The sequence below is a fragment of the Gymnoscopelus braueri genome (assembly GCF_963280865.1).
Source record: "Gymnoscopelus braueri genome assembly, chromosome: 7".
Lineage (NCBI taxonomy): Eukaryota > Metazoa > Chordata > Actinopteri > Myctophiformes > Myctophidae > Gymnoscopelus > Gymnoscopelus braueri.
Window position 1 is genome coordinate 12,404,025 of NC_137608.1, and position 25,257 is coordinate 12,429,281.

Consider the following 25,257-nt stretch of genomic DNA (forward strand, 5'->3'; position numbering starts at 1 on the left):
GTGTCAGTTCCTCTGTGCCCCTACCAGGACGCTGGCACTGGCAGCTGAAGCCAGCCTGTCTCTCTCAGACTGTTGGACACGACGCTGGCTGCATACCTAAGTGGTACGAATGGGGACAGGCCCCACAGCGCACACGCACACACACACAGTTGCTTGCTGTGTTGCTGACGACAACATCGATGGATGAAACGGTCTGTTTAGACCCTCCAGAAAAACACGGGCAAAAATCCTTGTTTGTGCGGGTTAAAATCCTTGTTTGTGCGGGTTAAAATCCCTGTTTGTGCGGGTTAAAATCCCTGTTTGTGCGGGTTAAATCCTTGATTTTGCGGGCTAAAATCCTTGATTCTGCGGGCTAAAATCCTTGATTATGCGGGCTAAAATCCCTGATTTTGCAGGCTAAAATCCTTGATTGTGCTATGAAATATGCAGGTTTTTTATGTGATTTTATGTGGTGACATTTTGGGAAGTTGTTAAATGTGTGAAAAGTTGCGAACTACTTGAAAAGTTGTGGATTATCTGAAAAATGCAAAACCTCTTATTTCCATATTCTAACTAATTGTGTTTTTTTTTTCGTAAATGAGCGCCCTACTTGATCATACTACAGCGCCACACGATCTGCAAGCACGAATCGTGGCGCGTTGAATCCTGAAAAGTCTGTTTTGGACATACGAGGGGTCTACCCGACAGAGACGATATATCGATAGTCGCTCACAACAGTCGTGAGCTTGTAGAGCTTGTAAAGCATAAAATAAGGCTTAAGTGGTTTTAGTCCACAAGCGATCTGTTAGATTCATTTTATTCACATTGATTGGTTAATATAAAACATTTAAATGATTAAAACAAAATCATGATTCGTTTTACAATAAAACTGTGCTTTCCTTTGATTAATCAAAAAAGTAATCAATAGAATAATCAATAGTTAGAAAGCATGAGCTTGGAGGTACTGCTTAGGCCTGTCACAATTATTCCATAATCGCAATTATTTTTGCATAACCGTCAGAATTGTGTCCATGTTGAAACATTGTCGAACATTTCAAATATAAACAAAAGCAGAAATAGCTGATCTACAAGCTTACAACGCATCACTAAGTGACGTGTTGTAAGCTTGTAGATCAGCCATTTCTGCTATTGTTTACATGTACTGTATAAAATGATTAAATATGTCAATAATGTCTTTGTATATTTCAGTTATTTGACATATCTGGCAATTTCTGATTACGGAGCCTAAGAGGCAAACATGTTTTTTGTATTCATATGTTCCAATGTTCAATGCCAAGTGACACTTAATCGTCAATTTAAGCTAGTACTGCGGTCCTTTCTGTCCCCGTCACAGAGCCCTGGACTAGACAGTAGACTAGACGTCTGCGCGCACACACACACACACACACACACAGTATCTCTATCTCGCTTCTAATTTGACAAACTGCTTCTTCTTCTCCTGACCTCTTTTAATTTGCTCCTCTCTCTCATCTGCGTGCAAGAAGAAAAAAAAAAGAAGGCTTTCTACTTTCCTCTGCGGGCCCCAAACAATCCCAGTCTAATTTATTTTTTGAGGACAGAATATGTACATGTGTTAATAGGAACGTCGAATCAAATTAACTATAATTAGTCAAACTGAAGAGGCAGAAGAAACTGTGGCTTCCTTCCTTGAGATGAGGAGACTTGTTCAACGCTGTCTTGTCTGCGCCGTCGTCCCCCGCCAGCCCGCTAGCTCTGGTCTATTAGCGTTAGAATTACTTCTCCTTAACGCTATGTGACTTTTCGGGCATTGCCCCGCGTACGGCCGGTAGCACAGCCTCTCGACTTTGGTAAAAAAAAATTAAGAATACACTTTTGCTACTCACCAACACAAAGATGGTTTTAATGTGTTGAAAGCCTACACTCTCAGCCCCCCCACCTTCAATAGAAAAATTCCATTGACTGTTGTGTCATGGGTGTCACGCTCCGGAAATATCCAATCTACAAGCTTGGCACATTTTTCGCTACACAGCCAAGTAATAAATCAAGCATTACAGTAGATTTAGTAGACTAAAATCGTATAATATTTAGTCAACTAAAACTAAATGAGAACTACTGCCAAAGATGGTTAATTTATGAAGATAGATCATCCAAATTGGAGCCACTAGAGGCGAAATGGTACACAAATCCTACAAATGGTCTCCTCAGATATCGCGAACGTCCTACGTTTACTGGTGCCAGATCCCGCGAGAGTGTGTTGCTGGGACAGAGAAAAATAGATTTTCTCCTGATTTGTCTCTCTTGAAAAAGCCACGTTCACTCTTCCATTGGAATGAATACTCATAATAATATTAATAAAGAATGGTTCAGAAGCTGTGTTCACGTTCACTCTTCCATTGGAAATAATAGACTCAAACCTGCTTCCGGTGTCCTAAAAAAGGCGGTAAGGTGGTAACCAGGGTACCTGGGCTAACATTTATGGCTTTCACTTGCGCACGCACTATGTGTGCGTGTGCGTGTGTTCTGTGAACCCACCTGCGTGCTCCAGTAACATTCTGGCAATGTCCATGTGTCCGTTGAGCAAGGCATCGTGCAGGGGGCTGACTCCGTTCACCTGAGTGTTCAGATGAGGAGGGGGCCGGTGACGGAGCAAGGCCTCCACGCACGCCGTGCTGCCGTGGTTACACGCCTCGTGCAGTGGCGTCCAGCCAGCATGATCTGACAAAACAAACAAACAATGCAGTCATTAAAACCATGAAGACCTGAGAACGATTCTACAAATGTCTTCTAAATCAAAAAAAAGAAAAGAAATGCAGATCTACAAGCTCACAGCACGGCACTCGGTGCCGCGCTATATATCCAAACGCACCCTGAGAGAAGAAGTCTAGAACCGGACTTGACGCCATCCCAAAAAAAGTTTACCCGTTCTGTCCCATGTTATGCAATTTAGAAAAACACATGTAGCTCAGATTTCTTCTCTCAGACTGCGTTCTTGGTGAAAAACGAGCCACATTCAACTGTCCATAGCAACAGAACGGACGAAGAGAGGCTTGTGTTTCCATGGAGACATCGTTTGTTTACATACATGTTGAAAAAAAAAAGATAGCTGCCTCATCTAAAAGACACAAAATAAGGTAAAAACACTGGCAGTGGCAGATTAATTAATCAATTAATACCTGGCACTGAATGTGTTAACATGCTCATTTTAAAAGTCAATTGATTAATGGCTAGAACAAAGAACTAAGGCTAAAAAGCAATATGATCCGTTGCCAGTGGCATAAAGCCTAGTTCAGACAAACGATTTGCAAACGAGCAGAGTTATAACTTGCAACAGAATTCCCAAAACGAGGGTTTTGCAACATGATAAAACAGGACCGTCCACATCAAAGCGACAAGCGGAGAGAAAACTACCGTTTCCACAGCAACAGGTTTTGGCTAGTCATGTCAACCTACTTCCTGGATGGGCAAACTTCAGCAACTGACAGCACAACAACTGTTTAGCTACATATACTGCATTGTATATTCTATACTAATGGTTTCTAAACTGGCGGTCCCCAAGTTATAATTTTTTTGGGGGGGTCCCCAGATGATTAGTTAAGCTTAATGTGCAACATTGTTTTCTCACTCAACAGTAAACAAACCAACATAGAGTACAAGTGTAAAAAAGGGTATCTCCACATTTCTAAAGTGACAACTTTATTACTTTAAAGACCTTTTTAATACCTCTAAAATAAAAGAAATACACTAATAAGACCATTACTACATCAAAAGTAACTAACAAACTATAAAAAATGGTTAAACAATGGCCAAATATTACCTAAGAATGAGGCAATTTATTTTTGCCGATTATAAGCTCACAACGCCTTGCATTGGAACACTCTTATGTTAGTGGGTAGATTGTTCCAAATTGCGCTTCTTTGAAGAAATGAGAACTTTAATCCATGCATGCAACATTTAGGTACAGTACAGTGTGATGAAACTCTCTCCAGGTGTTGCATTATAAAGCAGCTCGTGCAGGATGTCAGCAAAGTGACTATTGATCAGCAAAACGTCACATACATTTAGCCTCAACCTTTCATTTCCACAGCTTCGATTTCTGAAGTGGAAGATGATTGTGGAAGGCAGAAAGCGGGTACATAATGTACGATCCACTTTATCACAACCTTTTTGCCAAAAACACCGCCCCCCCCACTTCACTTATTTTCATAAAAAAAGCACGGGCCTAATTTTTTTAAGTGGCAGAACAGTGTTTTAGACGTCGGTGTTATTTCACATTTTCTGTCCATAAAGTTCTGCCCGATTTGCATTTCAGCCAGCTAACCTCTAGCGTTGTACACCTCCCCCCTCCTACGCCCCCGCTTCATTTAGGCTGCCATTAACCCATTCAATCCGGGAACGCATCCTATTGAAAAATAGCAGATCTACAAGTTCATAGCTCTGCCACTTTTGCAAAATCGTGAATATTTCTGCAAATCTTTGAATATATAATTTTTTAAAGCGAACATTTGTAACTCAAATCTTTGCTTTTGGTGGGGGTCCCTGGAAAAAAATATTTTGAGATGTGGAGGGTCCACCTGAAAAAAAGTTTAAGAACCACTGATATTATAGCAACATATATATATATATTTTAACTGTTAGAAATCAGAAGACATTTGTAGAATCCCCAGCAGCAAAAAAGCAGATCTATAGCTCGTAGCATGGCACTTGGTGCTGCGCTATGAGCTTGCAGATTTTTTGAATAGCCAAAGAAATGAAAAAATAACACAGATGCGTTCCCGGTCTTAATGGATTAAACGGCGATTAAGACAAAAATATGGAAAAACCTTTATTGAAATGGCACCGCAATATGCATAAATGGCAGACATTCAAGTCATTATATTTGACCCGAGATGGGAAGAGAAAAGTCGCGCTGAAATACCAAGAGGGCGTTCCGGCGAATCCGCTCGCTCGGCAAAGTGACTGTAGATCTATAAATCTGATGCCCCACACACACACACACACACACACACACCTTCAAGACAAGACACACCCTTTTACATTTTAGCTAAAGGTTAACCCCAACCAAGACACACACACACACACACACACTTCAATGCCTGGCGTTGTCTTTTTTTTTTGCCTGTAAAGTTAATCGTTGCTCGACGGAGTAGATGGATGCAGCCGGAGTGAAGGGAGACAGCGGAGAGAGAGAGACATAGAGAGAGACAGACAGACAGGGTGGTGGGGTGAGACAGACAAAGAGTGCGAACGAGAAAAAGAAAAAAAAGTCTTACCTGTAGCGTTGACGTCCGTGTTAGGAAGTGACAGTATCTGCAGCAACCTCTCCACACGGTTGGTCTTGCACATTCTGTGGGCGATTGTCTCTCCTTCACCAGGGCGCGCACACAACACGCACACACGGACACGCAGGAGAGAAGAGGAAAAAATAAGAAATCAGGGTGTGTGGCTCGTGTCATGATGCCATTGTCCCCATTTACGACAAAACGCCCCCAAAAAAAGACTGAAATAAATGCACAAACACCAAAAATGACTATCCGATGAAGATGCGAAGTCGAAAAAGAAAAAAGATAAGTTGCCTTCCTCAACTCTTTCTTTTCAGAAAGAGAGAGAAAGCAATTTTTTTCCATTTAAAAATGCCAGAGCGCCAGACAAAGTTAATATGAGGGCAAGACAGTGAGTGGGTGAATGAATGAGTGGCAGGCGGGTGTATTAAAAAAAGAAAAGAAAAGAAAATCCTTCCTTCCTGTCCAGATATTGTTACTTGAGGAATGGAGGGGAAATGCTAGAGAGCCCAGGCACAATAAAGCCTCTCCAACAGGATTCTTCACACACACACACACACACACACACACAGGCAGCGCCCGGGTTCAAAAGCTCCGCTGGGCATCATCGCCTATAGTGTCGCCTAATCAGCAAACAACCAACGCCCAGCCATTAAACAGGGTGGATAAAAAAAGATGCTCCAAAAAGAAAAAAGGATTCCATTTTACATCGCTCATTTTTTTCTTCCCTCACTTCACGCCTCTCTAGGCTGGCTCTTTGTGATACAATATTAAAATCAGGAATACATTAAGAGGACCAACAGCCCCTCTCTCTCTTCATGTATGGCTGAACTTCAGAGGGAAGTTAAAGGCCAAGCATGAGTGGATCTGTGCTTTGCCAGTATAATACAGGACTGCAAAGCCCCCTCAATAAACGCTTTACTAGCTTCTCCCTGGGACGCCAAAGCCGGTACAGGGGGGCTTCGCCTCGCACTCTTAACCCATTAAGACCGGGAACGCATCTGTGTGTCATTTTTTAGATTTCTTTGGCTATTCAAAAATAGCAGATCTACAAGCTCATAGAGCGGCACTTGGTGCCGCGCTATGAGCTTGTATCTGCTATTTTAGAAAAATCGTGCAAATCTTTGAATATATATATACATTTCAACTCAAATATTTGCTTCTGGGGGTCCCTGGAACAAAATATTTTGAGATGGGCGGTCCGGACAAATACATATCATTTTGGGTGTCCTTGACGTGAAAAATGTTTGAGAACCACTGATATACAAAAGTAAAAAAATATATAATTAAAAAAAGATTTTTTTAGAAAGAACTGCATTTAGAAAACATTTGTAGAATCCCCAGAAGCAAAGATTTTAGTTAAAAATCTTATTCAAATACATATTCAAAGATTTGCACGCAGTTTCACGAATTAAAATAAATAACAGATCAACAATATTTGCTATTTTTGAATAGCCAAAAAAATCTTAAAATGACAGATGCGTTCCCGGTCTTAATGGGTTAACACACAGAGCACAGACAGACCAGGGGCCACAAGGAGAGGTGTGTGTGTGGGGGGGGGGGGCAGGGAGGGGGGGGGGGGGTGGGGTAACTCTCTCAAGGCGAACAGTGAAAGGGTTTGCTGCATTTCAAAGTGTAAGAAAGGGTAAAGATTGAAAAAAAAAAATGTTGGATCCTATTCATGTTCAAGAGCTTCCCTTTCAATGGCGAGGTCGTCTTTGAGGATGTGGGAGAGGCATTAAATGCCACCTAGCCACACCTACTGACAGAGGGGTTGAGGGGACAGGACAGGACGTTGAGAGAGCACCCCTTCTGCTCCTTATGTTAGGGTGGGACGGCTCAGGGTAGAGGACAGAGTACAGCAACTTAGAATGTTCCTGGTTTTCAAGATGCTCAAGGGACCAGTGCCCATGTAACAACTACTTAAAAAAGTGATAAACACCCACAGGCACAACACCAGAGGGAGCTCCACTGATCTCATTCCCCCCCCCCCACCCCCCGGATTCGGCACAAACATGGGGATGAATTCATTCTACTATTATGTAGAGTTCACAACAGGCCTGTGATGAATTTACTGATTTACTTTTTTGATCAACTTTGTTGCCATGCTTTCACCTGTAAGTTTGTTGTCAAGAATACAGCCCAAATAGGTAACCTCTTCTTTGCTAGAGATTACCATGTCATCAACTCTGACCTTGAAATCATTTGCATTTAACTTACTGAGGGAACATTTGGACCCAAAAAGAATGGATTCCGTTTTACTAAGGTGTAGTGACAGTTTGTTATCGGTAAGCCAAGTACGGATTTTGGTGAGTTCGGAACTGAGTGTTTCCTCAACCTGCATTTTGTCCTCGCCCGAGACCAGGAGTCGTCGGCGAACACTAACAATTTGTAGTTACAGGCAGCATTAATAAAGCATGCAATTGCAAAACGAAAAGATTTTGATTGATTAACTACCAATCAATCAAATCAATGATATCAACTCTAGCCTGATCTCATGATTTCCGATCAGCAACGTGCATCCTGTTGTAGCACAGCACTTCAGTTTGAACAAAATCCCATCCATTGATTTCGCCAAAAATGGTAAAGTTCTCATTCTACTGCTCTGCCACCAAAATGTGGAATGTCCATGACGCCATCCATTAAAATATGTTTAACACTGGTTTCTTTCAAAATTGGCCTGAAAAAAATAGACCACTAGGGGAGGAAAAATGTCCCCATCACACACACATATAGTGTATATTGTATAATACAGTATAGTGCACTAGTCCCCAGGACTGTTTTGTTTTATCCTTTATAGCTTTAATGTCTTACTGTACCACGTACTGACTAATTACTTATTCAATCAATCAAAGTCACAGAGGTAGGATGGGGGGGGGGCAGAAGAAGAAGGGGGGAAAAAAAGGGTGTGGGCGCAACAACAATAACAAGACTTAATATACATTTCTTCCAATTTAATCAATTGGAACAATTGACCTGAACTTTTACAATCTAACAAAACAGCTCTGCTGCCCCCAAAAACCAGAGAGTGGACGTCCAGATTGTGGCGTCTAATGAGTCTCTGTAGCGGGTGTCAGGTCAGCATTCTAACATGGCCCGTTCTGCCATTACTGGGTTTTAACCCATTAAGGCCTGAGGTTCCGATTCTACAAAATGTCTTGTAAATCCTAACAGTTTTCTGAAAAACGTACGTATGTTGCTCAGTGGTTCTCAAACTTTTTCATGTCAAGGACCTCCAAAATTATATGCATTTGGCCGCCGACCCCCATCTCAAAATATGTTGTTCCAGGGACACCCAGAAGCAAAGATTTGATAGATATAGAGATATAGATATAGATATAGATATAGATATAGATATATTCAAAGATTTGCACAAATGTTCACAATTTAAAAAAAATAGCAGATCTACAAGCTCATAGCGCGGCACTCGGTGCCGCGCTACGAGCTTGCATATCTGCCATTTTTGAATAGCCAAAGTATAAAATAATGGTTTAAGTGGTTACCACAGTTCCCGGTCTTAATGGGTTAAAAAGCCGTGATTAAACACCCATTCCAATACACCCCATGTGTACACATCCCTGCAAATGCCAGGACCAATCCGCCACACTGTTAAATCACTTTAATGGCACCAATTTGGACACAACGCCTCTATTATAGGGGTAATTGCATGCTCAGCATTTACAAGCCACGGAACGGATAAATCCGCCTGTCCTTTTCTATTAAATCCTCTAACAATCCCCACGTTTCGCTCACTTTAATAGAAAAGTTAAATGTATGCGTTGCTCTTTATGTATTCCTCTGTCTGCCCTGCTGCTACAAGTCCCAGTTCAGCCCCCCAGCCCCACACACCCAAAACAAATCTGCTGGGAGCTTTTTTTTTAACAATGCCATTTGTTAGGAACGTGTTAGAAAGCTACAATGTGCCAAGAGTTGGGTATATTATTTTGTGAATGCCTTTTAGAAATGGATCTGAACGGAGGGAGCGTGTGGCTCCGCTGGCTTTATGAACAGCGGCAGGCAGCATTACCGATTCCCTCAAATCTGGATTAGTATCACACGGGGGCTCACAACACAGACTGACTGTGCATATAGCTGACTTAAGAATATAAACCATCTGTCAGACTGACTAAATTCCTTTGGATGCTCCATGTTGTGGCGGTACAGGGGTTTGCAGCACCTTACTCCTATCCCCTACAACCCTAGGGGGTCATCAGAGATACTGCAAGGGGGTCCGCCAAATCTTTGTGTTATAGGGACTTAATTATTTTATTTTTTACATTACATTGCAATACATTGCATGTATTGCAATGTATTGTAATACATTACATTTCAGTGGCCTGAAAAACGTTGAAGACCCCTGCCCTAACCAACATGCACACACACATTTGGTATTCCTTTTTATTGCACGTTAACTAGAAAAGGGGAGTTCTGCAGAACAAAGATAACAAAAAAAAAAGGTATACCGAGCAATTAAAATAGCATAAGCTTATCCTACTCAATTCCTTATGGCAATGGTATTATGGCCCATTGGTAGTAGTGCAGAGACCCAGCCTTCTGTCTACATGCGTTTTATGAGCCAGCAATACCACTACTTGCAACATACAGTACAGATAACACCATCTAAACTTGTATTTCTAGCTTGACCACTTTAATCTCGAAATAACTAATAACCGAAAATAACCGATCTACAAGCTCACGACACGTCGCAGCACAACGTGCTTGTACATATGCTATTTTCGGTGCACGTCATGCATAGAAGACGTGCTGGCCCCTCTCTCTTGTGCTGATCAAGCTCCGGTCCCTCTCTCCTCCCCAAGTAAATATTTGGGCAATCAATCAATCCCCACACGCCCACGGACGGTTATGTCCATATATGCGCGTGACATGACGATTGGAGGTGACATCGGGCATGTCCTGTCCATATTTAGGCCTCATCAGCCTGAACATCTGCATGCCCACCACTAAAAATGCCCGTCTTGACACTTGACGCTTTTCACCTGACAGTAATGTTATAAATATCGGTCATTATTTATGATAGTAAAGTGATAGTTCACCCCCAAAAAGCCTTTTTCTAACGATTAGTCACCTCATGGAGACTTGATTTTTTTTGTTTTTGTCACATTCCCAAGCCAATAATTTGATGACCGCAGCGGTTCGGGTAGGAGACCCAAAGACTCTCCTTTGTGTCTCCTACCGGAGCCGCTGCCTACCGGTGCTGGTCATCAAATCATTGGCTTAGGAATGCGACAAAAACAAAAAATATATCCATGAAATCAAGTCTCCATGGAGTGACTAATCGATAGAGAAATAAAATAAAATTGGGTGAACTATCCCTTTAACCTAGTAAGCCTGGTCTAGATGGAATGACCTTTAACTAATCATAAACTTTAGATAACTAATCATAAACTCTCTCATACATACATATCCATCCATCTCAGTGGAAAGTGGAAAGTTAACTGACATTTCATTTCTACCCATTTTGACACGCCTGATTGAAATCTCACATGATGAACTCTGCTGAACCTCCAACAGGCAAACATGGGATTTAACAACAACACAAAAAAGAGAGAAAAGTTTATTTTTCTCCCAAATCCCCCACAGCCCCCTTTTCCTCTCCTTCTCCTCTGACAAAGACACCAGGAAACCCGTTGAATTCAGACAGATGCTCCACAGAGCAAAGACAGAAACAGCAGCAGCAAATAAAGAAAGTAAAGCTCACATACATAGTAGGAAAAAGTACGAGGAAGAGATACTCCAAGTGTGAGTATGTGTGTGTGTGTGTGTGTATGTGAGAGAGAGCGATAGAGAAAGGTAGAGACAAAGGAGGGATGGGATGAGAGGAGAGGGCGAGGGAGGGGAGGATGCTGTGTCGATGGTTCATCAAAAATTAATGCAGACCGCATCGGTATAGGACTCACGTACGTGGAAAAAACAACACATGCCAACATCCTTGAGTCTCCCGCCTCATCCTCTCCTCCCCCCCCCCCCCCCCCCCCCTTGGCTCGGGTTGGTAACGGGGCCTTTCTGATCAGGTGGAGGGAGGCGATATGAGCGCTGACACCTCGGCGAGTTCACACAGAGTGTCATGCCTTCCTAATTTGCGGGGGCAAAGATTGTGCCGTGGAGTTGTTGCGGCAGGCGGCAGGTTGGTGCTCTCTCGCTCTGCGTTGCCGCCGTGGCACTGTAACCCTAATTGCTGTATTTAATATTCCTAAACTGGGGATCTGACACCGCACTACACTAACTGCTAGCGCACACCTACTGTATATCGTTGCTGTCGGATGCAGAAACCTCTTATCTCCATATTCTAACTTATTGTTTTAAAAAGAAATAACGCCCCTATTTGATAGCGTCACACAAAAGCATCACAAAGTAGCAGATCCACAAGGTCGAAACACGGAGCGATCCGCTATTTTTACTTTGAAGGATTCAAATAAAAAAAAACGGCAACAGCTATGAACATATGCGGTTTCCACCCCGACAGAGACGATACATACACACATGCATTATTGTTATTGTTCCGCATGGAGAAACCCATTATTTCCGCGTCCATCCAACTTATTTATTTATACCGTGTGCGTTTTGTTTACACAGGCGTTGAATTAGACTTGTGTGTGTGTGGGGGGGGGGGATGCAGGGTTGAATTTCAATGCTCTACGGTGGTGGTTCTTTAAGTGGTGGTCCAGGGACCCCCCAGGGGTGCTTGAGGGGGGGTGGGGGTCCCCAGCAAAAAGAGGAACGGTTTATCACTTATGCCCCATTAAACTTTTCCAACAATTTTCGAAAAACGTTGACTCTTATGTGGGTTCCCTGTAGCATGAAATATTTTCAGATGGGGGTTCATGACCAAATACCCTATGTATCAAAAGAATATGGGTATTTTTCAGCTTTTATTGATAGAATACAGTAGCAAAGGTTGTCACTGCCATGACACGCTGCCGAGGTGCCCGGACCGCTACGCCAGCCGTCCGGGCCAATTTGGGGGCCCTTGATATGAAAATGTTTGAGACCCACCCACTGCTTTACGGGGGGGGGGGGGGGGGGCTCAGGTAGTTGCTGCTGCAGTCGTTTGTGGTGCGTAAGGAAGGACCCCCGCTTGCTTACTACCACGTCACACAAAAAGCATCAAAAGCAGCCGATCTACAAGCTCAAAACGCGGCGCGAGGCGGCGCGTTTTGAGCTTGTAGATCTGCTACTTTTGATGCTTTTGAATCCTGAAAAGAACAGTTATGGGACATAACGAGGTTTCCAGCCGACAGACGTTATGCAGCTCAAGGAACCATGCAGCCCGGCCATATGCATAGCAGATCAATCACTGTGCCTCCATACATTATGTGCTCTTCATTAAAACTGAAAGTGATGACAGGGCGATCATGTCCCCTCTCTCTCTCTCTCTACGTGATGACCTAGTGCTGTGCATCAGTCCATTAAAAGTCAGCTCCCTGAAAAATGTGCAAGCCACAGACAAGGCGAGCGAGTGTACACTTAGTAGTACTACTACACTTGTGAGGTAGCCTGGCATGGCCAGACTAGTATCACTGCGTAGATATTAGTCTGGAATCTCTGTGGAACCTGCATTTCCGAGGGGCAAATAAAAAAAATGCCTCTGGTGATAAACCCGCCCCACATTTGCATACTGGGCTCTGATTGGTCCCTCACAACTTCGGGGGGAGAGAAATAAAATCTCTATAAAGAGGGGCCAGACCTAATCTGCCAAGGGCATTTTTTTTTGCAATGGCAGATTCGTCTGGAACCAGGCTACTTGTGAGGGGCCAAATGTCTCCACAACAAGTATATGGTAGGATTTGAGAAATGAAACATTGTGAGGATAATTTTACCTTTCCTACAAGATTCATGGTTAACACAATCGGTGCCAGAGTTTTATTAAAAAAGTGACGTTGAGTGCCAGAGATCTCACCGTTTGCAACGGTACGCTGTTTACAGCTGCAGACTCCACGACAAGCACCCGATTGTAAACAATATACTGTATGCGATAACAATAATATCTCACATGAGTCACCACGGCGGAGTGATCTCGGATCGAACGGGACTCGTTTTCCCCACTGTAAAAAGTTAAGGAAATATGGAGTTTTTTTTGCAAGGAGATAGAATGGGAGCGAATAGGAGCGGATGGGAGGCAGGTTTTCAAATTATGCCTGAACCCGACCCGACGTTTTCGGGCCGGGGTGAAAATGTATGGGGGGGTTGGGCTTAACATTATGGTAATTGTTCGGGCCGGGCCCCGTTTGGGCGGGCCTAGTTAGGGCCAGGCCTTAATTTTCAGGCTCGTTGAGAACGAGAAGTGGTAACAATAGCATTTAAAGAAACGGTGTCCTAAAATGGTGGATGTCCTCAATAGTATGATAAAGTGTGTGTCAAACCTGCTCTGTTGACTCTGTTCAACCCTCTAGGGAGGTTCTCCTTTTCAGGGCGGTTCTCCTTCCCAGGGCTGGTGTCATCAGGACTGCTCAATCTGGATAGAGCCACACACACACACACACACACACACACACACACACACAGAGGACCAGGATTATTATAGTTCACTAAAAACAAAGTAACCACAACTAGAATTGACAAAAAAATGTCTTTATTAAAAAAAAAGATAACCAGCTGTATTGTGGTAACCAACTAATATAGCCGCATGTCACGCCGGCAAGGCGCGTTGTGAGCGGCTATTTCCGATTGCGTAAACGTGCTTCCAAAATGAACTGACATCAGTCGTGGGCGACTGAGAACTTTATTCCATGTGGTCAGTGAGCGTTGAGAAGGCCCTATGGTGCGGCGCTGAACAGACGGTTTAGCGAGCGTGCTAAGCATCCCACGGCGTGGTTATCATCCTATATGCAGTCTGACAACATCCCGTCAAACTCCTGCAGCGTTGGCCTCACTCACACACACACACGCACACTTCTAAGACATTCCCCAATCTGCCAATTTCCCCTCCAAAGCACTTTTTCTCCTCCCACTTAACCCATTCAGTCCAGGAACGGATCTCTGTCGCAGATCTACAAGTCCACGGCCAAATACATAAACCTTTTCATGTAAGGAACACCAAAAATGATGAGATATTGTAGCAACATATATATATATATTTTTTACTATTTTTTTTTTGTTACAAATATTCGCTTCAAGAAAAATACCTATATATTCAAAGATTTGCACATTATTTTCACGATTTTTCTAAAATAGGAGGGCTCATACAAGCTAATAGCGCGGTACCCGGTGGCACACTATGAGCTTGTATATCTGCTATTTTTGAATGGCCCAAAGAAATCCTAAAACAAAGACACAGATGCTTTCCGGTCTAAATGGGTTAACAGCCTCAAACGCTTGTAGACGTAGAATTCGCTGTGAGCGAGCACATTAGGAGGAATAAATAGTATACGGGGGAAAAGAGAGAGAAGGAGAGAAAAAAAAGAGTGAAGTGAAGCCTCTTCAAAGCATGGGCGTGCTAATAGCTGTGGGGCTGTCACCAGTCCTGTTGAGTCTGTGGGTATGGGAGATCTGCCTGCATCAAGTCTGATGGCTCTGCTCCGTGTGTGTGTGTGTGTGTGTGTGTGTGTGTGTGTGTGTGTGTGTGTGTGACAGTGAAGGGGAGCAGCTACCATCCGTACTACAGGGATAGAAGGCTTGTTCGCTGGTAATTGGCTTGTTCAGAAGCCAGGAAAAGAAGAAGTAGTAGCTCCCAGCAGTGAGAGAGAGGAAGAAACACGCGTCCTGTCACGTTGCTTGTTATTAGCTGGGACAAGGCTGAGAAGAGATGTGAGACGAGGTGTGTGTGTGTGTGTGTGTGTGCGCGAGTGTGTGTGTGTGTGTGTGAGAGACGGTGTGGAAAAGTGTGTCTAGGATAGGATGGAGGGAGGGTGCCACTTCTCATCTCAAACCACTTAACCCAAGTGTCCCCTGTCCATATAGGCTGGCACTAGAAGAGTTGACAGTACTTGGCTGGCGTGTGCCCCCTACTCGCCCCCCTCCCCCCCTCCCACATGGTCTGCTGCTATAGGAGGCCAGCATTCTGTCACGTTGGTTCCAGCTATCAATTCGCGGCCCGGGGCAAGTGAGCACTCACTCAAGCGGCCCGGCGACTTCCCTAGAAAATTGCAAAAAACTATAAAAAGTGATATGGACAAAAGTCTAGGTTGTTGCACTGCACACAGAGACCCCCGCGTAGGGCACTAGGTGCAAGAAAAAAAAAAAGGGGAAAAGAAGGAGACCACTTACATATTAGCTCACGATAACATTTTCATGTAGACCTTATTATTAATCCCACGGGGGGGAAATTCAGTTTCAGCTTCACCCAAGCTGACGACTATTCAGATACTGTAGTCATGATGAGCGCTTCAAGGATTTTTTTTACGTCGTCTTGCTCAGGAACACTTCGACACGCATTACTGGGCGGGGGGCCGGGAGGCGAACCGGTGACCATCCGATTGCCAGGCGGCCTTCTTAGCAGATCTATAAGCTCGTAGATCTTTTTAGTCTAGGACCTGGCTAAGATATGTATGCACTTAATTTAGGAGAGATTATCTCAACTGTTCTTGGCTAATATGACCCCAAGGAACAACTTAGGAACTATGAGAAATTCTCTATCCGGGGCGAAATACTCGGAAATGACCACGCCCCTTTTAAAATGAACGCTACTTCAAAGATGGCTCTATCTTCTAAACCGTTTGAGCTACAGATTTTCTGAGGTGCTCAAAATGTTCACAATACTCATGTTTAGTGAAAAATAGATAAGTGTAAAATGTAAAATTTTATATTTTATTACAGAACAGCTAAAAACGGTCAACTTATTACAGTCCAGGGCCATAAGAATATATTTGCGTGAATCAATCTAAAAGCACCAAATGTGTCCCAGATATAACCCTGGGCATGCTCTGATGATGTAGCAAGGGTGCCCGAGCCAGCAACCTTCGGGATCATCATAGTGGCCAAATCCAATATGGCCGCCACCTGAAAAAGGTTTTGGCTATGTTTGAACCAGATGAGCTACAAATGCAAACGTGGTGTCTAAATCATGTTTTTTGACAATTAGAAACATGTTGGAATGCTTATCTTCATGATTTAATTTATCTAGAGGACTCTAATGTGCATATCACATATATGGCCACTATGTTATGAAACAACCAATGTATCTTACATATGTAATTTTATTGAAACAATACAATGATTTAGAGTAGAACTCATTCCTAATTATACAGCTACAGCTAGTACAGTATGTGCAACAATGCACAGCATACATGTAATCCTATCATAGGATGTATAGAATTTGAACAATCTGTATTATTGTACATTGTACATAATTGTCTTGGTGTTACAACAGCAACAGAACTGATACATACATTCAGCATGTCAAAAGGCCATTACATCCCAGATTTCAATATGTTGGGCTGGTATTGGGACTCCATGACTAAGACTTGGGAACGTTACTGGACCCATCTTGCAGATGCCAGTAAAGCTTGCACCATCCTCCTCCACCGTGGCTTCAAAAGTCATGTAGTGGACATAAAGCAAATTATGCAAATCTGGAGTCTGTTGCACCTTGATATAGAAGTTGTATGATTAGAACCAAAAAAAATCTAATTTAAACATAATATTGTTAAAATTGAAATTCTATACACCTTTGACTAGTATGATATTATTCAATTTATACTGAGCATTGCTCTGCATATACTGTACTGGCTGTTGCTGTATAATTTGGGTTCAACTCATATTCTATTGTTTCAACATCTGTACACAGGTTGTTTCTTTTCTTCAGTTTGATCTTAACTCATTCCAACAACTCTACACTCAAATCTGGATGAAACTTTGTTACATAACATTTTTGATATAGGCCATATTTGTAATAAGCAAATCAGAGTGCTCTAGATGGCTTCAATCAATAATATGAGCATTCTAATGTGTTTTTAATGTTCAAAAAGTATAAAATAGACACCAAGTTTGCAAAAATGAAGAAGATTAAGGGAAGTAAAACTATTGTCAGATAGTCGCCATCTTTGAAATATGCAAAATAGAGGTCCAGCCACACCCAGTCATAAAGATAAGCATTCCAACATGTTTCTAATTGTCAAAAAACATGATTCAGACACCAAGTTTGCATTCATAGCTCTTCTGGTTCAAAAGTTATAGACAAAACCTTTTTCAGGTGGCGGCCATATTGGATTTGGCCACTATGATGACCTGTAGGGTTGCTGGCTCGGGCACGGGTTTCAAACATGAGTATTCTGAACATTTTGAGCACCTCAGAAAATCTGTAACTCCAACGGTTTAGAAGATGTTGGAATTTTAAAAAGGGCGTGGTCATTTTCAGGTATTTCGCCCCGGATAGAGAATTTCTCATAGTTCCTAAGTTGTTCCCTGTGGTCATATTAGCCTAAAACAGTTGAGATAATCTCTCCTAAATTAAGTGCATACATATCTTAGCCAGGTCCTAGACTATTTATTTATTTTTGAAAAGCCAAAGTATAAAATATGGTCAAAGTGGTTAAATGATTGTGACGCTACCCTCTGGTAGCCCCCCACAAGGACCCCTGGGGGTCCTCGGACCTCACTTTGAGAATCAATCTCCCGTGACCCATTCAACAGTAAAAACCTCACATATTGTCCATTGAACAGTTTAAAGCTAGACTCCATATACCATCAGTGTAACAGCGTAGCCGTATAGTTGGTCTACTTCCAGAGCTTCTCTTCACGTGTAGCCAACATGAGCGCCATACGATCTGGTCAGGGGGGGGGGGGGGGGAGGAGGAGGGGGAGGAGGAGGACGCGGGCGGGCAGCGTCAGGGTAATGACACAGTCAAATGGTCTGAGAAGGGAAAAAGCAATAAGCCGCGCTTGATTAAGCCGGCGGGAGGGACCGTCGGTTCAATTACGGCGTACCTCCTGCTAGCCGCAGCCAGTGCCAGACATGCAGACAGCGAGCCAGCCAGCCAGCCCAGACCAGTCATACGGCAAGTCAAACGGCCATCTAGTCTGTCTGTCCGTCCGGCCGGCCGTCCGGCGATACGCAAGTGGAGCCGACGAGGAGGCTTTGGGTGGCTTGGATCCGTGCCCCATCGGCAGGCTGTCCCTGCTTCCCGCAGGAATGTGTGTGCGCGTGGCGTCTCATATCCTCCCTGCCGCGCACGGTTCCAACGCCATGTTTAACATGACCTAATGCATTCTAGCAGACGAGAAGGGAATATATACTAAGGGGTCGTGTTGCTCCGTTAAGCCTTCTTGAACCGTGTGTGTCTGTCTGTCTCGGTTCTGTTCACGCCCATTGTCAGTAGAGAAATTGAAAAAAAAATAAACACAAAGAATGCTTTACTTGTACCTTCTGGCTGTGTCACAGCAGCACCTCTATGAGGATTGGTTGTAGATCTGTGTTTTTGATTGATTGACTGTATATATACATTTTTATCCCACAATTTTTGTAACTATTTTTTTCACCCAGTGCCAATTGCCTAAGCTTGTAATCCTGGGCGCTACTCTCCCTCTGCCAGCCTGGGGAGAGCCCCGAACTGAGCTTATGCTTCCTTCAATGCATGAGGAGTGAGCAGGCCGCTTCTTATCACCTGACAGGGGGGAGTTTCCCCGGTTAGACGTAGCGCGTGGAAGGAACATGTTATTCCAACCAGTTCCTTTCCCCTCCATCAGGCGCCCCGGCTGACCAGGGGGAGGCAGTATAGAGACCAGGATTACTGCATGTTTTTTGTGAGGGTACACGGGGAGAACATGCAAACCATAGACATATAAAGGTAGACGCCTCCTCTGGCTCTGAAGCGTCGGCATCTCGGACGCACTTCCGCTTCCTCTATGCTTCTGGGGGGCAAGCTGGAAACTTCCGTGTGCGTCACAGAAGGGGGCGTTCGGTAGGCCAATCAGAGGAAGGTGGGGGCGCGTCTTTTCTTAAGGTTATTGGTGATTGGCCAGTGCCCGTCCCCCCCGGAAATATGGCGGCCACATACCAAGCAGGTCGCTCCAATGAACTGCAGAGGCCAATGAGGTATCTAGGTTTCTATATCTATGATGCAAACTCCACACAGAAAGGCCCTTTAGCCAACGAATGAATACTTTATTAGTCAAAAATGTTTTACGGTAAAACAATTAGGCTAAAAGGATGACAAAAAAAAACATCCTGAGGACTCGTTTCCATTGTGGTCCTATGCGTTTACTAAACTGGGGGTCTACTGGGAGGGTGCCAAAAATCCCAGGTGAGGCCTAATCTGTATGGAGGTAGTCCTCCAGAATCATAGCTTACTTTCATCGACTGTCTGCCTGTATGAATGTTCCCTTTCTGACATCAGTCCACTTGTCACACAGAATCTATTATCTTGTAGCGTTAACATAGCTGACTTTGTTACATGTAACATCATAGTGAATTACAGTAATAATAATATCTATATCTATTTTAGGCATATTGTCAAAGAAATAAATCACAACTTTTTCAAGAAGTAAAAAAAAAAAAACTTAATCTACAAGCTCACAACACGTTGCCGATGCGACGTATTGTATGCTATATAGCAGTGGTTCTCAAAGTGGGGTCAGGGGACCCCCAGGGGACCTTGGGGGGATTCCAGGGGGTGACGAGTAAAATTTGTTAATAGAGCATCACAATCATTTTAATTACTTCGTTTTTTCAATCATTTTAACCTCAGCGCAGCAAACACACAAATCTGGGGGTAACTGGCACAAAATATTTTCAGACAGGGGTAATTTGGGGGCATTTGACATGAAGCAAACCACTGCTATATACTGTATGGCTCAAGTGGTTAACAAAAAAAACAACCACCGCAGTGGCCATGCGCACACGTGCGTGGGTCTTAGCTTTTGCAAAAAAGGGTGAGAAACCACTGCTTTGGATGAACCTGCTCCCTGATGACAACCTGCCCTGACTACAGGCCAACTACCTGCTGCTGCAACAGCACAAACATGTCTGATACACGTGTGTCTGCATGTAGATGTGATGCGTTTGTGAGAGGTGTCTGTGTCTGTAAAGGTGAGGAGGGTTAGCCCTGGGGATGAGGGGGGAATCTGTCCATCATGCTGTCAGCATCATGTCCATATCACCCCCCCCCCCCCCACACACACACACACACACACGTGTAAGATCAGACCAGGGTACAATCGCACACACCAACTCCTCGCGCTCCGCCTGACCTCCATTCTCCCTCTGTGTCCAGCTGCCGTCCCTCAAACCATCCTGTATGTCTGTCTGTCTGTCTGTCTGTCTGTCTGTGGTTCAGCACTGTTTTGCGGGGCTAGACTTCTAAATGCACCGGTGGCCACATGAGTCCTCGTGTTACAGACAAAGTCGAGTGCAGAAGATGTCTGATATTATCATTTCTTTTTTAGACCAGGCAGGCTGATGAAAAGCCTTCATCATGAAGACTAATACAGACACACACCATCTGCCATGATCACTACTGTAATGAGCCCATCAGCATGTCGAACCACTGGGAACAAAGAAACTGACCGCACACACAGGCGGAGTGGTGGAAAAAAGTACTCAAATATTGTACTTAAGTAAAAGTACCAATACTGCAATGTAGAAATACTGTTACAAGTAAAAGTTCGGAATTAAAAATGTACTTGAGTAAAAGTACAAAAGTATTGGTATCAAAATGTACTCAAGTATCAAAAGTAAAAGTAGAATATCGCAGAATATCCCATTTCACAAGTTTTCAAATATATAAAATTCATAAAAATCCTTTGAAAATAGCCGATCTACAAGCTCATTGCGACGCATTGGGAGCTTGTAGATCGGCTATTTTCAAATGGCCGAAATCGATATAGGACTGAAGTGGTTAATGTATGTTTCGTAATGATAATCAAAATCTACAAAGTAACTAGTAACTAAAGTTTTCAAATAATAGTGGAGTAAAAGTACAATATTTGCCTCTGAAATGTAGTGGAGTAGAAATAAAAGTATTGAAAATACTCAAGTACTGTATTTAAGTACAAATTTGACATATTTTTACTTTACTAGTACATGTACTTAGTTACTTTATACCACTGTGGAACCAGACACGCAATATTGTTATAGTCAACTCTGTGTGACATGACAGACATGTACCATTTGGAGACAATTTGTGTTTTATTTTGGTAAAACTTGGGAATACCGTATTCATATTCAAAACAATACATCGTAAGCTTCCAGAACATGCCTGTCGATAGTGCCAACCTCTGATGAGAGGAATAAACTAAACAAAAGCTGTGTAACCATGTCTGACACATAGTGGGGATAGAAAAAAAAATAGAAGTTAAAGGTAGGGTAAGTGATATTTTTTGGTTAAAACAATAAGTATTTTGTTAAAAGGTTAAAATATTATATTCTGATAGTAATTATTGCTATAGAGTGTTTGTTCAGTAACAGATGTCTCCCCGTCTCTCCAGCTCTTTAATAAACAGAAAATAAATTTTTCGGTAGGTGTCAAAATCTCAGCCAATCAGGAGAAAGTACCCATTTTTAAGCTTAATTTGTATAGTGTTCCAGTTCCAATTTTGTCTGCTCATTTCTTAGTGTCATCACTTCCAATTTCACTTGTTTAATCTGTATCCTGATTGAGTTCTCTGTCCTGGTTGGATAAAATTGGAAATGAAACTGAAACTGAAACGAAAATGCATTTTCTGTTTAATAAAGAGGTGGAGAGACAAGGAGACTCCTAATACTGAACAAACACTCTATAGCAATGAGTACTATCAGAATATAGAGCTATTTAACACTTATTTTAACCAAAGCAAATCACTTACCCTACCTTTAATAATTTAGTAAGCTCCTTCTACTCTGTCCTACTCTTGCTCGGCTGTAGATGCTGAGCAGAGTAAAGTGCAACAGAAAAGACAGCCAAGTTCACGTGGGGTCGCACAAGTCCGCGCCCCCGAGGGGACGCATCTGTCCTCCCGACCGCCCGCCCACGATGCTGCGCTCTGAGCTCTTTTTGAAACTTTGACCTTAACCCATTTAGACTGGGAAATTTATTTGGCTATTCAAAAATAGCAGATATACAAGCTCATAGCGTGGCACCGAGTGCCTATGAGCTTGTAGATCTGCTATTTATTTTTAAATCGTGGAAAGTTTGTGCAAATCTTTGAATATGTATATTTTAAAGCAAACATTTTTAATTCAAATCTTTGCTTCTGGGGATTCTACAAATGTCTTCTAAACAGTTTTTTGAAAAAAAGTATGTTTCTGTATCAGTGGTTCTCAAACTTCTTCATGTCAAGGACTCCCAAAAGGATATGTATTTGGCTGCCGACCCCCATCTCAAAATATATTTTTTCCAGGGACCCCCCAGAAGCAAAGATTTTAGTTACAAATGTTCCCTTTAAATATATATTCAAATATTTGCACAAAATGTTGATGATTTTTCAAAAATAGCGGATCTACAAGCTCATAGTGCGGCACTCGGTGCCGCGTTATGAGCTTGTAGATCTGCTATTTTTGAATAGCCCAAAGTATAAAATATAGATAAAGTGGTGACACAGATGCGTTCCCGGTTTGAATGGGTTAAGCGAGAGAGAGAGCCGTAGTGATGGGGCGGGCTGACAGACAGCTGTGTGGCGGTACTGACCCAGATGCTGTCCCTGGGCCGGTCCAGCTGTGTGCGTCGGGTTCATTCCCTGGCCAAGACCTCCTGCTGCCGCCGCTGTCTGCTCGACTACAACCCCCACCTAACATCCCCAAGGCGGGGAGGTAGGATGACACCTGTCAGGAGGAGAGAGAAACAACACACACACACACAAGGTTAGACAATGCCTCTACCGCTGCGTGTGGTGTTTGCATCTGCACGGGGAAATGAAGACGCAAAGATGCTGCCAACTGTGAGAGAAGAGGAAGCCAGATGTTCCACCGCAGCACACCTTGATAATGTTGACAATATCAGCAGCTCTCATATAGACGTAAAAAAAAAAAGAAGAAAAGTATGACAACATAGCCGATCTAGCTCATAACTTTTTGCGTTTCACTGCCTTTGTCATACGACAAAGAACAAATGTAGATTTTCACTACTTTTGCATGAAAGTGTCATATGATGAAGCATAAATTAGGTCATTTATAAATATATTATTTACTATTACTGTGTACATTAGTAGTGAGACAGAGCCAATGCTCTGAAAAATAACTAGTGTTTACATTAACCAAACAACTGACCGGGTCAATACATTTTACATCAAGGATTTCGAACTTTAAGAAATATAATGAATAGTAACCTCTCATATCATGTTTATTCAAAATGGAAAGCAGCAGCAGTTAATGCTTGTTGTACACTACAGTATATTTATAGGATAAATACTGTACCCTTAAATGATTAGGACTTTCCGATTCGATTCCTTAATTCGTAGAATGATTAGGACTTTCCGATTCGATTCCTTAATTCGTAGGAGTACCCGGTACCCAGCAATTTGGGTTTGGTTCGTAATTGGAACCCAATTTCAATACCCAAACCCTACCCAGCCCGACTAAGAAATAAATGATCATCCGGTCATTAAAGTCATTTGGAGGGTCACCGGTAATGATTGAAAACAGAAACTAGAGAAAAACAAAATGACTTTAAACGCACCATCTTCTTGACTGATAGGGGTTCGTCTCCCATGGAGAAGCCACTCCTGTGGCACAGGTGTCTGAAGACAGCATCTGCAGTCACCAAGCCCAGTGTGCAGGAGGGGATCCTGTGTACCAAGTCCACCAGGACCTCTGGGGAAAGGTCTAGAGGAGAGGAAGAACAAATAAGCAGATTTTAACTGTGTTTTTTGGTAAAATAACGCCCTACTTGATCATACTACAGCGTCACACACCGACATCCGTCAGATTTGTCCTATTCGATCCTGATTGGTGAATTCCAAAAATTGCTGGCCCACAATAACCTACCTGACCTGGCGGATACCTGTGCTACGAGGAGCACTTTTTCTAGTTCATAAAGTATTTGTTAAGTTTGGGTCCCGGGGAGAAACCAATGTCTCTTTTGGGTCTCGAGCTGAAAAGGTTTCACTTTGCGCTGCACTGTGAGCTTGAACATCTGCTATTTATTGAATACTTTAGAAAAATCTTGAAAGGCCAAATACATATCAATTTGGGGGGTCCTTGGGTGAAACCTCCTCCTCCTCAAAGTTCAAGGTTACTTTCTTTTGTCTCCCTCGGGAGAAATGAGTCTTGGGAGACAAGGATCAGCAGAATACATACACAATACAATACATTACACCTCGTCCTCACCTTGGCCGAGCACAGCGATACGTTCCGCCAGGTCCTTCAGACTCGTCTCCATGAGGACGCGGTTGCGTTTGACGTGCTGCTGACACCAGAACTCCACCAGGACAGACAGCAGGTCCAACAAGATGTCCACCAGCTCCCTCTGTGTCAGGTCTCTCTTTGGATGATCCTTCAAGTTAAGTCACATCATTACCGTCTGTCTGTATACCTTTTTTTTTCCCTCAACATTTTGTGTTACAGTTATAGACTTATACACTTTCAACCCTAGTTTATGCTCGGCATTATAAGCACACAAAAAAATATAAAAATGGTGAACTTGTAGATCAAAATAGTGTGAACTTGTAGACCTTGTATATTTCGGTTTGCCTTTTAGGAATTGCAATAAAAAATATATTGCACAGGGCAGATATGACAAATAACTGAAATATAAAAATAAATGATAAATACTTTTAAAAAAAGTGGATATAGGTGACCTACAAGCTTGACACATTTGTATGAAAATGTTTTCAACATGGAATCAATTATGGCAAAAATAATTGTGATTATCTCAAATAATTGCGATTAGACAAGTACATTTACTCAAGTACTGTACTTGAGTACATTTTTTAGGTTAACCACTTTCAGCCCTATATACATTTCCGCCATTTGAAAAAAGCCGATCTACAAGCTTACACTGCGTCGTGATAAGACCCATTGTGAGGCTTGTAGATCTGCTATTTTCAAAAGATTTTATACATTTGAAAACTTGTGAAATAGGACATTCTGCATAGTGAGTACTTTCTATTTTTGGTACTTTAAGTAAAATCTTGTTACCAATACTTTTGT

The 25,257-nt window shown here is 42.7% G+C and overlaps 1 protein-coding gene across 1 annotated transcript in view; it reads right to left on the reverse strand.

Moving 5' to 3' along the window:
• The window catches only part of slf1 (SMC5-SMC6 complex localization factor 1), a 67,809-nt gene that overhangs the window by 27,304 nt on the left and 15,248 nt on the right, over window positions 1–25,257 (reverse strand). The window contains exons 12-17 of the mRNA XM_080434467.1: window positions 24,436–24,601; window positions 23,786–23,931; window positions 22,799–22,932; window positions 13,622–13,713; window positions 5,232–5,324; window positions 2,494–2,676 (exon numbers count right to left, since the gene is read on the reverse strand). Of these exons, the coding sequence (XP_080290593.1) occupies window positions 2,494–2,676; window positions 5,232–5,324; window positions 13,622–13,713; window positions 22,799–22,932; window positions 23,786–23,931; window positions 24,436–24,601 (814 nt within the window). The remainder of the gene's footprint in view (window positions 1–2,493; window positions 2,677–5,231; window positions 5,325–13,621; window positions 13,714–22,798; window positions 22,933–23,785; window positions 23,932–24,435; window positions 24,602–25,257) is intronic.